This window comes from Salvelinus namaycush, chromosome 1 (assembly GCF_016432855.1).
Source record: "Salvelinus namaycush isolate Seneca chromosome 1, SaNama_1.0, whole genome shotgun sequence".
Classification (NCBI taxonomy): Eukaryota; Metazoa; Chordata; class Actinopteri; order Salmoniformes; family Salmonidae; genus Salvelinus; species Salvelinus namaycush.
The window spans coordinates 77251541-77269150 of NC_052307.1; the positions used below are offsets into that span (position 1 = coordinate 77251541).

Genomic DNA, 17610 nt, shown 5'->3' on the forward strand with positions numbered 1-17610 from the left:
AGCTCAATGTATATCAAGTTATATTTCTGTTTGTGGATTAATTCACTTCTGCAAGAGGCCTTTTATGACGTTTTTGCGCTGAAGACCATTGTGCTACGTTTTTACCCATTGAACACTGTTCAAAAGCAACTTCCTGGAAAACGACGCATCACTTTCATACCGTATTGTGCTTAGGGCTGGCATAATTACTGTAAAACTGTGTGACTGACAGTTATGGATGAAGACCATCATGAAAATAAAAAAACATTAAAAAAATTGTATTCTATTTTTTGGGGTGGAATGAACAGCTGACTGAAGACGGGACGGCCGGGCATTTGTAGCTTTGTAAGAACCATCCTGATCACTGCAGCGCTGCAGTGGCCTGCTGGTATTCACTCAGGGAGTTCCTGTTGGGCTCACACAGTGTGATTTTAGTGACAGAGGAGACAGTATTATAGTCTGAACCAGGGGTCTGGTGTGCTGCAGACGGTTCTGCTTGTCTGTGTATCTCTGTAGATTTTCTGCAGAATTGACCAGGTCCCTCTTGCAAAACCATTTGTCATGTTACAGTAATGGGACATACTGGTCAAATAGATTTTGGTTGCATTGGTTTGAGCCTTGAGTTTGAGGTTTTGGTTATGTGGTTGTCTTTACTGTGAGTCTATTATCCATGAAACTCATGGCTTGGTCACTCAATAGCTGAGGACAGAATTACCATTATTGCTCAGCTGCTTTGCATATGAAGACAGAAGGATCTGAGGCTAAGAGGGGATTTCCGCATAACACAATCATTTGTATTTCCACTCTAGCTTTTCCCTCATGTGGGTGCTAGCAAGCAGGCTAGGTAGTGCTAGGTATCAACAGCCAATCCAGTAGGGGCTGGAAGCTATAGTGAGCTTTGATTGGTTCATAGTGTCGCGATATCACAGAGTATTTGCATAAAGTTCAGCTTTCCCCAACTTTGGTCCCGCCCTGTTCATGCTCCCTCGCCCATGCTCGCATCGCCCAACGTTCCCCTCGTCCACTTCCCTTCCCTCCATTGAAAATGAATGGGGCTCTGTTGTTTCATCGGCCCTAATGTGTTATGTGGAAATGCATTGTAAGGTTGTTCAGCATGACATGTACAGTATGACCTCCATCATGTGTTCTTGCTATAGTACTTAAGGAGCCTGTGATTGCATCAATTTGGCAAACACTGAAGACTGAAGGAAAGCTCAAACCAACCGTCCATCTGCTGTAACCACACCACTTTTGCATTTTATTCTCAGAGTAGATCTGTTTTAAAGGAATTGTTTGTTAAAGAACATATTAAATGTACTGCTTTTCCACAAAAGACCGAGGAACATACAAAAAAAAATCATAAAGATATTCTATGCAAAAGAAAGATAGACACTTTCCCTTTTTTTCTTCACCTAGTGTGGTGTCCCTGCTGAACAAGCCATTATTTGAATATCAAAGTGGGTATGGATATTCATACTGCATTACTGAGACAGGTACCCAAGCAACAGTGTTCCTTAAGCAGCATTCACATCCAGCTTCAATCCTGAAAAGTCTGTTCATCGAAATGTCAGGAGTTACTGTAGCAAGTTGCATAACCAGTCCTGATGCTGTAACCATTTTGTTTTAGGTCCAAAAGGTGGCACATGCGATGTTGGTTATTCACCTCACATGCTTTTCAAATTGTGAATTTCTTGGTACCCTCCTGGCTGTACATGCACTGTCAGGCATTGTGCATGAGAGAAGGACAACATCTTGTTAGCGGAGAGAGAGGAGGCAGAGTAGGAAGAGGAGATAACTTATTAGTTGGTTATTTCACTGTACACTGACTGGTGGTGTTTTGGACAGCCATAGAGCTCCTCCATGGCTCCACCTGGTTAACTTAGTTCAGGCTTCCTCCTCCTCCACACTCACTGCTAGAGTGTGCTGAGACGTTGTGTTCTGGTCATGGCTGAAGTGATGGGCTAAATGACACAATCCCAATTCTCCACCCTTTTCCCAAAGTGTGCACTTGCACACTTCCTATCATGGAAACTCCCTCTAGCCAACGATAACACCAGTCAAATACTTTTCGATTCATTATAGAAAGTGTGCAAGTGCCCACTTAGGGAAAGGGGTGGACAACTGGGACACAGCCATGGGTTTAGATTAAGGGCACTCTGTACTGGTACAGCAGACAACAGTACAGCAGAGTACAGTCTAGTGGTGTTCCTGCTTCATCTGGGATTCTCTCAATATTTGATGAGCTTCCAGCCTTGGGATCTCCCTCTGTTCGTTAGCTTGCATAATCTCAGATGACTGCTGACTGCAGCAGGATGGAAGGGATACCCAAGCTGTAGTAATACTTAATGTAGATTTCCACATTGCCAGAGAGGGGGGATAGAGCTGAGGAGAAACGGATTGGGGCAGTGGTCCTGAAACATTAATTACAGAAGCAGAAGACATTCCATTTTTCTGGCTCTGAGGAGGTGTTCCTGAGATGGTGCTATGCGGAGGTTTGAAGCAACTCTTCTTGCTCAAGCTTTCTATATTTTTGAACTGAGGGTGTGGAGCTCTAACACTCTGTGCCCTCAGGAGAGCTGAATTTTACAGGAAGATAAAAAGTTTGTGACTGCTCAAAACTAGGATTATGAAATAAATTGAATTGGCTCATGTGGGAAAAGGAAAGTAATTATTTTGTGTGAAAGTAGGATAATGAATCTGTGCAATGACACAGATTCTACTGAGCTACCGGATAAGGATAAAGGATTTGTGTGGGAAAAGAAGAATTTTTGGTTTGTATGTGTCAGTGTGTGAATGATGTTAGAGTTCATATACTGGTCACTTCTGCAGCTGAAGGTTCAGGCTTATCTTTGGTCAGTCATGTGATTAAAGGGTTTTGTGTGTTTATCAAAATCCCATCAGGTAAACAAGATTATTAGGGAAATCATTTATTCTTGCAAAGCATGTAAACGTTTAAATAGAACTGTTATAAGACACGTCTGTCAACTAGTCTGGTTCCTCTTCAGGAAATGGTAAAACAAAAAAAATGAAGGCAATCACCCACCTACAGGTGAACGAATTGAGGCAGACACAGTCAGGCAGAGGTCAAACTCATGTCCCAATGATCTTGTCTTTGATAGGGTGTTCTGTAGCTCATCGTATGAAGACAAGCAGAAATGTCATTTAAGTTGGACTGTGGTATGATTGCAGGCTGGGCAGATGCACATGTTTGTCCAGCAATCAATCTTTAATCTACTGTAGCTCAGGTGATTGGAGGGCCAGAGCACACAGACATATTTGTTCTCTCAAGGACACAGTCTTGTGTCTTGTTACAGTGAGGGTGCACTGTACATGTGAGACAGTGTGTGTGTGTGTGTGGTGTGTGTGTGTGTGTGTGTGGATGAGTTTAACTACACTTGTAGGGACCAGAAGTTCCCACAAGAATAGTAAACAAGCAACGATTTGACCATCTGGGAACATTTTGTTATTCCCCACAAGGTAAAAATCTATTTCTAGGGGATTTAGGGTTAGGAGCTAGGGGTAGGCTTAGGGTTAAGGTTAGGGTTAGGGAAAAATTGATTTTGAATGGGACGGAATTTTGTGTCCCCACAAGGTTAGTTGAAAAAAGTGTGTGTGTGTGAAGGTAAAAAATTAGTGTTAGAAAATATCTATCCATGTTAATGTATTATATATGACACAATATTAGAAGATATGTGTGTGCATGTGTCAATAATACCAAACTAATTGAACACCATTGAAGAACCTGTGTGGTGTGTGTGTTTCAGCGAGCTCTCCTAGAGCAGAAGCAGAAGAAGAAGCGGCAGGAGCCTCTGATGGTGCAGTCCAACGTGGACGGGCGGTCTCGTGCCCGCAGGACCAAGCAGTGTGAGGAGCAGGCTCCCCTGGTAGAGTCTTACCTCAGCAGCAACAGGAGCACCATCTACCACGGTAAGAGAGCCAGCCAGGATCCTTTCACCACCAGGACCCTATTACCAGGGATATGTCTCAAATGGCACCCTATTCCCTATATAGTGCACTACTTTTGGCTAGGCTCTGTATACTACTACTATTTATGCTCTGTCCAAAAATAGTGCACTATATAGGGAATAGGATGCTATTTTGGAAACCCAGGACCCTATCAACAGCTGTTTACCATAGGAACCCGCTTTCTCTCATCTCTGAGGAAGCTGCTACATTGGTGCCGGGCAATTACAGAGATGTCCAGTAACGGTCTGGCGTGGGGCCCTTTCAAGGGCTATTCACAGCCATGACAGGATGGTATTGATCCAGGTTACTCACATAGAGTGCTTGCGAAAGATGGCTGATTGAATTACTGTATCCATGTTCTTGTCCTTATGCGTCGCTCACTGTTTGATCAAGTTCGTCTATTGATTCTTAGCTCCTGGGCCAAAGGAAAACTTTTCTACTGTAGTGACTTTTTTAGTGTTACTTTCTACTCTGCATAGGTGCAATACTGAGATATCTATCAATACCATGTCAAGGTTGGCAAAATAAACATGTAATACTTTATTCATGAAATAACTTTGTGTCTTTGTATGAGAGAGAGACTCCAGGATTTACCAGTACATGCCTTTTCAACTATAAAACTCTAGTGGTCAGAGCTCTGTAGTAGTCCTTCCAGATAGAACAGAGATGGTGTTAGTGCTGTGGCGATTGGGCCACTGATCTCCACAGAGGGACTTTAGCTGCAGTCTTAATCCCCAACTCAGAGTGACTGAGTCTGGGCTCCAGACCATGCATCCAAACAGCACGCCCTGGATGGCTGGCTGCTGGAGAGGAAGACAATGCCCAGCACAACATAAATCAGGCAATGGGTACAAAAAAATAACTGAAAATCCAAATATACCATTAACCACTATTAGGGCAACAATTAAGAAGTTTAAAACCATTGGAACTGTGGTAAACTTGCCTGGTAGAGGAAATTTGTAGCTTGTCCCCACACACAGTGAGGAAGATGGTTCGGTAGGCAGAAAAGTCCAAGGGTCACAGTTGGACAATTACAGAACTTGGTTGCATATTGGGGTCTCCAAATCTACAATTAGATGCCACCTCCATGCCAATAGGCCATTTGGAAAGGTTGCCATAAAAATGCCTTTATTGAGAGCAACCAACAGATGCAAATGTCTGGAGTTTGCTAAAGGCATTGCCACTTGGATTGGAACCAGGTGCTATGGTCAGATGAGACGAAGATGGAGCTCTTTGGCCACACACACTAGAGGTATGCAGAAAATAACCTCATACTTATTGTAAAATATGGTAGTGGATCTTTGATGTTATGGGGCTGTGACTTGAACCCCATTGAAAACCTGTGGTTTGAATTGAAGGGCAGTCCATAAGCACAGACTGAAGGATATCAAGGTTCTGAAAATATTCTGTATGGAGGAATGGTCTAAGATCCCTCCCAATGTGTTCTCCAATCTCATAAAACATTAAAGAAGAAAGCTCAGTGGCATTATCCTCGCAAAGTATTGAAAACAGGTGGTGCCAATAATTTCGACCCCTATCTTTTTAAAGATTTTTTTTATTGCTTGTTAAACAAAATATTTTTCTCTGAGCAATTGTATTATTATTAAATAACTTATTTTGCATATAATAAAGCTCAGTATTTTTGTATTTATTTCATACAGTCTTTTTTCCGCATCTTTATAAAGGGTGCCAATCATTTTGGAGATGACTGTATATGAAAGCTTCAGAAACAGCTCAGTGCATATGAGTGGAGTGACGTCAATACAAAGTATATGTTTCATCTTCCTTCAGTGAGTGTACATCCTGATGAAAATATTCCCCTCCGACACTAGTCAAACAGCCCCTGCTATACACAGAAGACACTGAAGCTTTGAACTGCTCAGAATATTTCCCGTTGCAATCTCAGCCCCATCCTTCCAAAGATGTCAAAAAAGATGCCTTGGAGCTCATTCAGTACAGCAGCAAACATATGGAGAGAGTCCCTTGATTCATACCTTATGCTTAACAACACACAGATGGCACTACGCTGTTAGTGAAGGAAGCATACACACTGTTTGGTCTTGATAAAAATAGAATCTCCCTCTCTCTCTCCTGTCCTTATTTTTCACCATCCTTAGATTAACCCCTGTTTTTCTCTCTGTAGAACTCACATTTTCTTGGCTCTATTTTAAGAATCAATTCAGCACTCACTAAGAGGGATTACGTGTTCTCTGTACCTTTCGTATTTCCATCTGATTAACCTTAAACTGTATGCATTTCCACATCTACAGTATATCCTTCAGATAATATCCATGAAAGGATAAGTTCAGTATTAAGTGGAAATGCTGTTTCATAAGTTCCTATTCCAGCTTTTATTTACGTACCCTATCTGGATTCATTGAAAAATCATATTGCACTTATATTATAAGTGTTATTTTCTGTATTTTTCAAAGAAGTACTGCAGTATGTCATTTCAAAGTATACCATGTACAGTGGCAAGACAAAGTATGTGATCCCTTTGTAATTACATGGATGTCATCATAAGTTGGTAATAAAATTTGATCTGATCTCACAACCATAGACAAACAGTGTGCTTAAACTGGGGCGGTAGGGTAGCCTAGTGGTTAGAGCGTTGGACTAGTAACTGAAAGGTTGCAAGTTCAAATCCCCAAGCTGACAACTGAACAGGCAGTTAACCCACTGTTCCTAGGCCGTGATTGAAAATTAAATTAAATTTGTTCTTAACTGACTTGCCTAGTTAAATAAAAAAATAATAACACACAAATTATTGTATTTTTCTTGTCTATATTGAATACATCATTTAAACTTTCACAGTGTAGGTTGGAAAAAGTATGTGAACCCCTAGGCTAATGACTTCTCCAAAAGCTAATTGGAGTCAGGAGTCAGCTAACCTTGAGTCCAATCAATGAGACGAGATTGGAGATGTTGGTTAGAGCTGCCCTGCCCTATAAAAAACACAACATTTGAGTTTGCTATTCACAACAAGCATTGCCTGATGTGAACCATGCCTTGAACTAAAGAGATCTCAATAGACCTAAGATTAAGAATTGTTGACTTGTATAAAGCTGGAAATAGTTACAAAAGTATCTCTAAAAACCTTGACGTTCATCAGTCCACTGGAGAAAGTTCAGCACTGTTGCTACTCTCCCTAGGAGTGGCCGTCCTGCAAAGATGACTGCAAGAGCACAGCGCAGAATGCTCAATGAGGTTAAGAAGAATCCTAGTGTCAGCTAAAGACTTGCAGAAATCTCTGGAACATGCTAACATCTCTGTTGACGTGTCTATGATACGTTAAACACTAAACAAGAATGATGTTCATGGGAGGACACCACAGAAGAAGCCACTGCTGTCCAAAAAATACATTACTGCACATCTGGGGTTCACAAAAGGATGTTCCACAGCGCTACTGGCAAAATATTCTGTGGACAGATTAAACTAAAGTTTAGTTGTTTGGAAGGAACACACAACACTATGTGTGGAGAAAGAAAGGCACAGCACAGCACACCAACATCAAAACCTCATCCCCACTGTAAAGTATGGTGGAGGGAGCATCATGGTTTGTGGCTGCTTTGCTGCCTGGACAACTTGCTATCATCGACAGAAAAATGAACTCCCAAGTTTTATCAAGACATTTTGCAGGAGAATGTAAGGCTATCTGTCCGCCAATTGAAGCTCAACCGAAGTTGGGTGATGCAACAGGACAACGACAAAAAACACAGAAGTAAATCAACAACAGAATGGCTTCAACAGAAGAAAATACGCCTTCTGGAGTGGCCCAGTCAGAGTCCTGACCTCAACCACTGATTTGAGATGCTGTGGCATGACCTCGAGAGAGCGGTTCACACCAGACATCCCAAAAATATTGCCGAACTGATATAGTTTTGTAAAGAGGAATGGTCCAAAATTCCTCCTGACCGTTGTGCAGGTCTGATTCGAAACTACAGAAAATGTTTGGTTGAGGTTATTGCTGCAAAAAGGAGGGTCAACCAGTTATTAAATCCAAGGGTTCACATACTTTTCCCATCCTGCACTGTGGATGTTGAAAACGTGACATGAAAACGTATAATTGTTTGTGTGTTATTAGTTTAAGAAGGCTGTGTTTGTCTATTGTTGTGGCTTAGATGAAGCTCAGATAACATTTTATGACAAATTTATGCAGAAATCCAGGTAATTCCAAATGGTTCACATACTTTTTCTTGCCACTGTAAATAGCATGTTTCTTTTGCTATAAATAAGATTAGCATCCAGTAGATAAATCATAAAGCGAAAAACCTGGAAAATATTTGTATATTATTGACCGCCGCAAATATAGAGTGACATTGTTAACAGAATATTTTAGGTGGACTAAACTGATTTAATTTAACCTAGTTCAGAAACTGACTTCAGGCTCATGCTTATCTGAAACAGAGTATGTAGGCCTACTAGTTGTTAGTTTCCATATATGCTAACAGTAACTTTAGGTCAAGAATACAGGTCTCTCCATCCCTCTCTGCTCGGAGCTTTTGAAGCATTTGCTCTATTATTCCCCTTGAAGCTGTTTGGAAAAATTTCGAAAAGAAATGGGTTCCCACAATGAGACTGTGAACGTCTCCGCGGTGACGGGTCTAGGCTCCGAATTTTTACGAGAATAGAGACACACCACTGGATATTCACTGACACTCTGCAAAACAGAGGAGGTTGTAGGGGAAATACTAAGGCAACCAAGCAGTTGATAGATTTAAGATAAACATGTTAGAATCAAAGTGCCAATTTCAAGGGACTGTAGCTACAGTATGCATTTGTTATTATCTAATCCTGGAACATGTTGTTGCTGGAAGGAGCGTGCGCTGTGCATTTGCAATTTTCACAGAGCTAGCACATCCATGACCTGTTTGACATGAGGCGATAAACAGTGTTCTCTCCCAGGCAAGAAAAACGCCTCTGCTGTGTGTCTGCTTCCTATAACCTTGTATAGTGTCCTCTGCTAACTTTGTCTTTACCTGTTCTTTCTCTTTCCCTATAGGCTAACCTTAACTGACAGTACCCTTCTGTTTAGTCTCTTACTTCATTTTATCTTCATAATTTCCCCCAACCTGCCTGCTAATTCCTTCTGTCCGCTGGTTCCTGCCGTGCCGTGCGTAGTGCAAGAAGCTGAACACGAGGAGGTGAAGGTGGTAGCGGACAACCAGGCTCCTCGCTCAGCCAAAAAGGGCAAGGCATCGACCAGCTCCACCCCGCAGACAGGCAGCGGCAAGAAGGAGAGGAAGGGGAAGCACAAAGGTCAGGCTTGCTGCTGCTGCCTCCAGACAGACCGAGAGACAGACAGGCTACAGCAGCATGCATGGTCCTCTCTCTCTGTCTGTTGGTCAACTGTACAGCACGTCTCCGTCTGGCTCAGCTCTGTCTCCTACCGTGATGGAAATGAAACGATCCAATTGAAATCCTCAGGTTTTCAATGAGGAGGAAGTTTCATATTTTGTGCCAGAATTAAATTCACCATGTGAGAGTGTTGTGCAGAGCAAGAGATACCACTTTTGTATCATAGATTAGATATAGATTGCATGAAATTAGTTGCATGGCCACCAGACTACGTATTTGTCTCCCAATTGGTCTCCTTTGATAGCTGTATTATATTGTTGTATTGTCTTAATGAGTTGAGCTCTAAAAAGTCAATGTTAAGATGCCTCTTCCCCATGCTCCATCAGGTACCTGGCTGTATGCCTCTCTCTCATTCACACACTCATCCTTTCAAACATCCTCAAGCTGGATTGGACTCAGTTCTGTTCATGTCTCCATCTCTGGTGGCACATAGTGGCATTCTAAAGCTAATCAAGCTGCCCTTACAGAGAAGTGAAGCATGCACTCAGATGCTAAGTCTGTCCAAAATCTAATCTGAGTAATGATGTTAGAGAAGTCGGTCCTCTCTGCCTGCCAAGTAAACACCTTAGTGGCTGCTGAAACGCTCCTTGGCCTTGATACAGACTTCATACGTAAGCCGCATGAATTGAAATGGAAGTGTGAAATTGTGCTCCCTGTCTCACTTTGATGTCTCTCTCAACTTCTGAGTTTCAATAATCAAATTAGTATACTGTATTTATTTCGGGGCTCCCGAGTGGCGCAGCGGTCTAAGACACTGCATCTCAGTGCTTGTGGCGTCACTACAGACACCCTGGTTCGATTCCAGGCTGTATCAGAACCGTCCGTGATTGTGCAGCCGCCAACATAGTGCGGCGCACAATTGGCACACAATTGGCCCAGCGTTGTCCGGGTTTGACCGGTGTAGGCCGTCATTGTAAATAAGAATTTGTTCTTAACTGACTTGCCAAGTTAAATGAAAAAATTATTTTAAAAATAACATAAATTGCCAGTGGCTGTCTGAAATGCTTGTTTACGAGCCCTTCCCAACAATACATATTTTAAAAAATTATTTAAAAAAATAAAAAATAGTAACACAAGATGAATAAGTATACACAATAATGGGGCTAAACTCAGCAAAAAAAGAAATGTCCCTTTTTCAGGACCCTGTCTTTCAAAGATAATTCGTAAAAATCCAAATAACTTCATAGATCTTCATGGTAAAGGGTTTAAACACTGTTTCCCATGCTTGTTCAATGAACCATAAACAATTAATGGACATGCACCTGTGGATGGTCGTCAAGACAATAACAGCTTACAGACGGTAGGCAATTTAAGGTCACAGTTATGAAAACTTAGGACACTAAAGAGGCCTTTCTACTGACTCTGAAAAACACCAAAAGAAAGATGCCCAGGGTCCCTGCTCATCTGCGTGAACATGCCTTAGGCATGCTGCAAGGAGGCATGAGGACTGCAGATGTGGCCAGGGCAATACATTGCAACGTCCGTACTGTGAGATGCCTAAGACAGCGCAACAGGGAGACTGGATGGACAGCTGAGACTGGATGGACAACTAGTCTGCTTCTTTAATCAGTACAACAGTTTTCAGCTGTGCGAACATAATTGCAAAAGGGTTTTCTAATGATCAATTAGCCTTTTTAAAATGATAAACTTCGATTAGCTAACACAACGTGCCATTGGAACACAGGAGTGATGGTTGCTGATAATGGGCCTCTGTACGCCTATGTAGATATTCCATAAAAAATCAGCCGTTTCCAGCTACAATAGTCATTTACAACATTAACAATGTCTACACTGTATTTCTGATCAATTTGACGTTATTTAAAAAATAACACAAAATGTGCTTTTCTTTCAAAAACAAGGACATTTCTAAGTGACCCCAAACTTTTGAATGGTTTTGTAGGTAACATGGCTGATTGTCATCTCAGGATGCTTTTGTAATCCTTACTCATCTGTTCAATGTTATTGTTTTGTCCTCCAATGTGATTCATTTAGGGCTAGTGATTATTCAGACCAGAGTCACGATGTCATTCAACACCGATATAGCCCCTTTCTTCTTACGGAATGATGGCTTACCTCGTCGCACACACACACATACACACACTCCGCTGCTCTCTGAAACGAGGGTTGTCTGCGTCGCTAACGCCACACTAACAAAAGGCTGCAATCTCCCTCTGAAAGCAGCAGTAATTCTTGTGTAATCAGTGTTAAAAAGACAGTCACTAATTCAGTTGGGAGCAATAAAACACTCTTTCAAAATGTGCGTTTTACCGCCCGTGATTTCATCTGGCTCATCTCATTTAATCGCTTGTTGCACTGCTATGGTGGTGAGACAGAAGAGGATGAGGAAAAACAGTATGTCAGTGGCTTTGAAGCAGTAATGACCAGGGGGCCTCATTTATAACCGTTGTGTAAATTTGACACTAAATATCTGTCCATCATTTCTGAAAAGGCTATCCTAGTCAAAAAATCCCCCAAATCCAATTTTTAAAAAACTATTATAATCCAATAGAACATCATTTTGGAACCTATCCTATAGGATTTTATTCTACAGGTCCTATCCTAGAGGTTTTTATCCGATAGGACGGGTTCTAAAATATGATAGTTTTTGGGGGGGGTTCCATCCTGTAGGATCCTATAAAATAGTTCCAAAATCTGATAGGATTGGACCACTCCCATATTGTGGTGGTGTGTTTATCACTGGTGTGGGTAGGCAAGGAGATGGACATTGTGCTCCGGAGAGACACTGGAGAGAAAATGTTCCTCAGTTTACTATTCTTTAATCTTGATTGCAGTTTAACATACAGTTGAAGTCAGAAGTTTACATACACCTTAGCCAAATACATTTAAACTCAGTTTTTCACAATTCCCGACATTTAATCCTAGTAAAAATTCCCTGTCTTAGGTCAGTTAGGATCACGACTTTATTTTAAGAATGTGAAATGTCCGAATAATAGTAGAGGGAATTATTTATTTCAGCTTTTATTTCTTTCATCACTATCCCAGTGGGTCAGAAGTTTACATACCCTCAATTAGTATTTGGTAGCATTGCCTTTAAATTGTTTAATTTGGGTCAAACGTTTCGGGTAGCCTTCCACAAGCTTCCCACAATAAGTTGGGTTAATTTTGGCCCATTCATCCTGACAGAGATGGTGTAACTGAGTCAGGTTTGTAGGCCTCCTTTCTCGCACACACTTTCTATAGGATTGAGGTCAGGGCTTTGTGATGGCCACTCCAATACCTTGACTTTGTTTTCCTTAAGCCATTTTGCCACAACTTTGGAAGTATGCTTGGGGTCATTGTCCATTTGGAAGACCCATTTGTGACCAAGCTTTAACTTCCTGACTGATGTCTTGAGATGTTGCTTCAATATATCCACATAATTTTCCATCCTCATGAAGCCATCTATTTTGTGAAGTGCACCAGTCCCTCCTGCAGCAAAGCACCCCCACAACATGATGCTGCCACCCCTGTGCTTCACGGTTGGTATGGTGTTCTTCGGCTTGCAAGCCTCCCCCTTTTTCCTCCAAACATAACGATGGTCATTATGGCCAAAAGGTTATATTTTTGTTTCATCAGACCAGCGGACATTTCTGCCAAAAAGTACGATCTTTGTCCCCATGTGCAGTTGCAAACCACAGTCTGGCTTTTTTATGGCGGTTTTGGAGCAGTGGCTTCTTCCTTGCTGAGCGACCTTTCAGGTTATGTTGATATAGGACTTGTTTTACTGTGGATATAGATCATTTTGTACCTGTTTCCTCCAGCATCTTCACAGGGTCCTTTACTGTTGTTCTGGGATTGATTTGTACTTTTCGCACCAAAGTACGTTCATCTCTAGGAGACAGAACGCATCTCCTTCCTGAGCGGTATGACGGCTGCGTGGTCCCATGGTGTTTATACTTGCGTACTATTGTTTGTGCAGATGAACGTGGTACCTTCAGGCGTTTGGAAATTGCTCACCATGATGGACCAGACTTGTGGAGGTCTACAGTTTTTTTTCTGAGGTCTTGGCTGATTTCTTTTGATTTTCCCATTTATGTCAAGCAAAGAGGCACTGAGTTTGAAGGTAGGCCTTGAAATACATCCACAGGTACACCTCCAATTGACTCAAATTATGTCAATTAGCCCATCAGAAGCTTCTAAAGCCATGACATAATTTTCTGGAATTTTCCAAGCTGTTTAAAGGCACAGTCAACTTAGTGTATGTAAACTTCTGACCCACTGGAATTGTGATACAGTGAATTATAAGTAAAATAATCTGTTTGTAAACAATTGTTGGAAAAATTACTTGTGTCATGCACAAAGTAGATGTCCTAACCGTCTTGCCAAAACTATAGTTTGTTAACAAGAAATTTGTGGAGTGGTTGAAAAACGAGTTTTAATGACTCCAACCTAAGTGTATGTAAACTTCCGACTTCAACTGTAAATGTTCAGGTTTCTGTGCCATATTTAGCTGTGAGACAAAGCTACATATTAGATTTTAGATTATTTGTGCTAATTTCCTGTACTAAAACCGTATCTGTTACTACATTAAAACAACCGAAACAACGTTTCGACCACATCGAATTGAGGGTAATTACACATCCTTTTTACCTCAGATTACACATCCTTTTTACTTCGAATTCTACTATCATTTTCAAACTCAAATGGCAGACACCATTTTAAATACTCTCTGTATAAAAGTCACTGGCCTCACACCAATACATGGATTTATCACTCAAATAACAGCTAACCCTTGTTACTGTTGATATCCTATGGCGGCTCGTGATTTGTTGAAGTTAAATAACAAAGCAATTGATTTGTTTCCTTCCCTGTTTCGGCATCCTCACAACTTCCATCCGACATTCTAGAATTTAGATGACTGTCTACAGCAAATTCTCTTCTAACCAGTGATATACAAATTATTCTCAGATTCAGTGTGGCCTTTGAATAGTGTTAGTTTAAACCGTGCATACACTCCAAACATTTGCCCCTGCTCTGTTGATTTCAAATTGATATCGATATGACTGATTAACAAAATAGTGTCATTTATCTTTCTGCGTTGGTGACCCACTTTCAACAAAATGCAACAATCCTAAATGTAGCTGGCTGTCTTCTACAAGTTGTTCTCTAACCAGTGATATACATATTATTCCCAGATTCCGTGTTTTTTTTAGTAAGGTTAGTTTGAACAGGACGTGTAACCCGACTCCCCCCTCTCATTCTACTGGTTTCAACGTGATATCAGTATGAGTGATTGACAAATAAGTGTTGCGTTTCTCTTTCCGTTTTGGCCACACCCCCACAGCAAAATGCATCACTACAAAATGTAGCTGGTTGTCATCAGCAGGTTGACCTCTAACGAGTGATGTAAAAATGATTTCCAGTTTCCATGTGGTTTTTGAGTTGTGTTAGTTTCAACAGTGCACACAAACCTGATTTCTCCCCTAATCAACATGAATGATTATTTGCCACTTGTCAAAACAACAGGGGTTTTGGTGCATATGCAGTTGATAAGGTGCTCGTTAAAAAGAATAGAAGAAATATGACAAACATGTCCATCTTATTATCCCCAGTTGCACAAAATACTTGGCCACTTGCCTGCTTGCAATAGCAATACTTCAACCACTCGAAACTGTGCGTACGACATGGTCTAAAGTTTGCAGGAAGGTGACCACATTCTCATGTCAAGTTTTGCATGAAGACTGGCACACGCATGTTTTGGGGTATATTTTGTACATACGCACAGTTTAGAAATGAGGCTTCCGACCACTCCATTTGTGTGAAAGGGACTAGTAATCTGGTGCTTGATTGGCTGAGTCAGTAGCTGACTGTAGCAGCAGGGACATCATGTTCTGCCCTGTTACGCAGGCTAATTGATTGGCAAAGAAGCAGCGGAAGTCTTAAGAGTCATGCCGAAAATATACCACATCAACCCACAAAGGCATTCAAAGCTGAATTTTACTGCATGACCCGTATTACCCAGGCAAATGTCATCTACTAGACTCCATTTACTTATACTGTAGTTTGAGTTTTTTCCAACAGATTTCCATTCATTCTCCATGTCATGTTTGCATGCATGTAGGCATGTTATGTGTGAGTGACACATAACAGTATGTTTGTGCATGATCTAATGCATGTGTGTTACTACTGTTACTGTACGACTATGGAGGTCTGACTCTGATGGGGCTGGTTGGGTGTGGTGGTGTGGCAGGACTCGATGGGCCGGCGTCCTTCCAGGAAGAGGGCCAGATCCAGATCATGACGGTGGGTCACTGGGCCGTGGAGGAGGGGAGTGAGGGAGATGCTGTGATCAGTGCTCAGCCACAGGGCAAGCAGGACCTGAGGGTCACCATGCTTAAGAAAGGTATCAATGCATATAGGCCTATCCCTGGCCTCCAGCCTGATCTGTGTACATGTACAGTCCCTCTGTGGCTTCGATTGGTCTGAAACACAGGTCAAAGAGTGATTGGCACTTGTCCTCTCCAATCATGCAGTGATTGGTCTGAGATTATGAGATTGTGGGGACCTTGGATTTATTATACAGTAAGACCTGTCAAATACAGCTCTCCTTTCCCCTGAGATCTTTGCCAACTGAACAATAACATCTAAGCCAACTAAACAGTAACATCATGCTTATTACATCATGAATAACACCTTACTTAAAACATCAACAGTACTCCACTTGTTTTGTCCCTCCTGGTAAATAGGTTTCCAGTTTCCACCACCTTTTGATAGCTGAAAACATACTGTACAGTGACAGATACATTTTTCTTTAAAATTGTCATGGGCAACCAACCAATTCAGGAAGCAGCAGGTATACTATGACCTGAGGCTTATGTTGTAATGCTTTTAGTGAGCACGCTACAGGTGTGTATTGGCAGCTTTTCATGGTTCTTTCCCTGTTGGAGAGAGAGCCTCATACAGTTCAGACTCTACCCAGAACACTACCCTGCCTTTAGACAGTAGTGTATCCAAACCTCTCCATGAACTGATGTTTCAGAACAGGCGTATGTGTCTATGTTCCTGTGTGTTGTGTCTTTGTGTACAGTGCTTGGTGTATGGTGCAGCATGCATTTACAGTTCTTATTCAAACAGCGTTACTAGGAGCACGACAATGCCATTACATTATGTATTTTCTGTTTGAAGGTATTTCTAGTAGTATGAACTTTGACGAAGAGGAGGATGACGAGGATGAAGTCAGTTCCAGTTCCTCTCAGCTCAACAGTAACACACGGCCAGGCTCTGCCACCAGCAAGAAGTCCTGCAAGGTACACCATCTGATGCTCTGTGGTCATCTATTGATTCCTGACTCTTGGATGGAGCTTTTACTTTACACACAGTGTGCACTAATGCACCCTCTATTTGCTTTGTTCCTCTGCTCAGCGGGGCTCAGCCATTAGTCCATTTGGGGAATGACGATGGAGCAGTTTTGTGTTTTGGGCTACATTATGATCAACCTATTCCTCTTGTGTATCTTTATTATTGTCATTTGAACTGTAGTTTGTTGATACATGGAAGCAGCCCAGACATCTTCTGATGTGAATAGTTTTACCTAATGGAAATGGGAGTTTTTTCCTTGGATCTCAGAACCTAAGCAGTCTCATGAATCCATCTGAGAGGGGAAATTGGAACTTTTGTATATCAAACTGCCTCTCTGAATCATGTCCTTGCTGAACTCTTTGGTAGCTGAATATAATATTCCGGTTGGAATGGCTTTCTATCATGCAGATGACATACCCTGGCCCTTTGGCCCCCTGGCAGTTTTGAAATGCTATTTAATATACCCCCCTGAAAAGACAAATGACAGTCCACTAAGTCTTAGTTAGCTCTGGTATTTCTGACTTGTCATCATCTGTCATATGCCGAAATAACTGCTGATTTATTATTTGTATGAATATTTTAAACCTGCAGGAAATGTGGTGTGAGAACAGGCTATTTTTCTTTGCTGTTTCCTCTCCTGCCATCTGACTCAGAGGTAGAGCTAGTCAGAGGAGGCGGTGGGCTGTGTAGTCTCCTGTGGTTCGAGGAGGTTGAGGGGAAGTGACTCCTTAGTGTACTGTGGGCTTTAGAGAGGCACCTGACATCAGGAGTGACATTAGAAGCTACCCTGAGCACCTGACCATGTCACCAAGCTGCTGAGACACAGTCTGTCTGTTACTACAAGTTTGGTTGTTAATCATGTCTCCTCGCTGCCTGGTCCTTCCATGTGGATCTAACCCCCTGTTGAAACCCAGATGGTGTCTACACAGCCTCATGGTTTTAAACACAACGTGCTAATGTAGTTTCAGTCCCCAATGGATGTTTTATAATAACCATTACCGTTTTATA

At 41.7% G+C, this 17610-nt stretch overlaps 1 protein-coding gene across 1 annotated transcript in view; it reads left to right on the top strand.

The window, feature by feature from the left end:
- LOC120053019 (tubby protein-like) overlaps positions 1 to 17610 on the top strand; it is a 32031-nt gene that overhangs the window by 8319 nt on the left and 6102 nt on the right. The window contains exons 3-6 of the mRNA XM_039000271.1: positions 3744 to 3906; positions 9067 to 9204; positions 15494 to 15646; positions 16429 to 16550. Of these exons, the coding sequence (XP_038856199.1) occupies positions 3744 to 3906; positions 9067 to 9204; positions 15494 to 15646; positions 16429 to 16550 (576 nt within the window). The remainder of the gene's footprint in view (positions 1 to 3743; positions 3907 to 9066; positions 9205 to 15493; positions 15647 to 16428; positions 16551 to 17610) is intronic.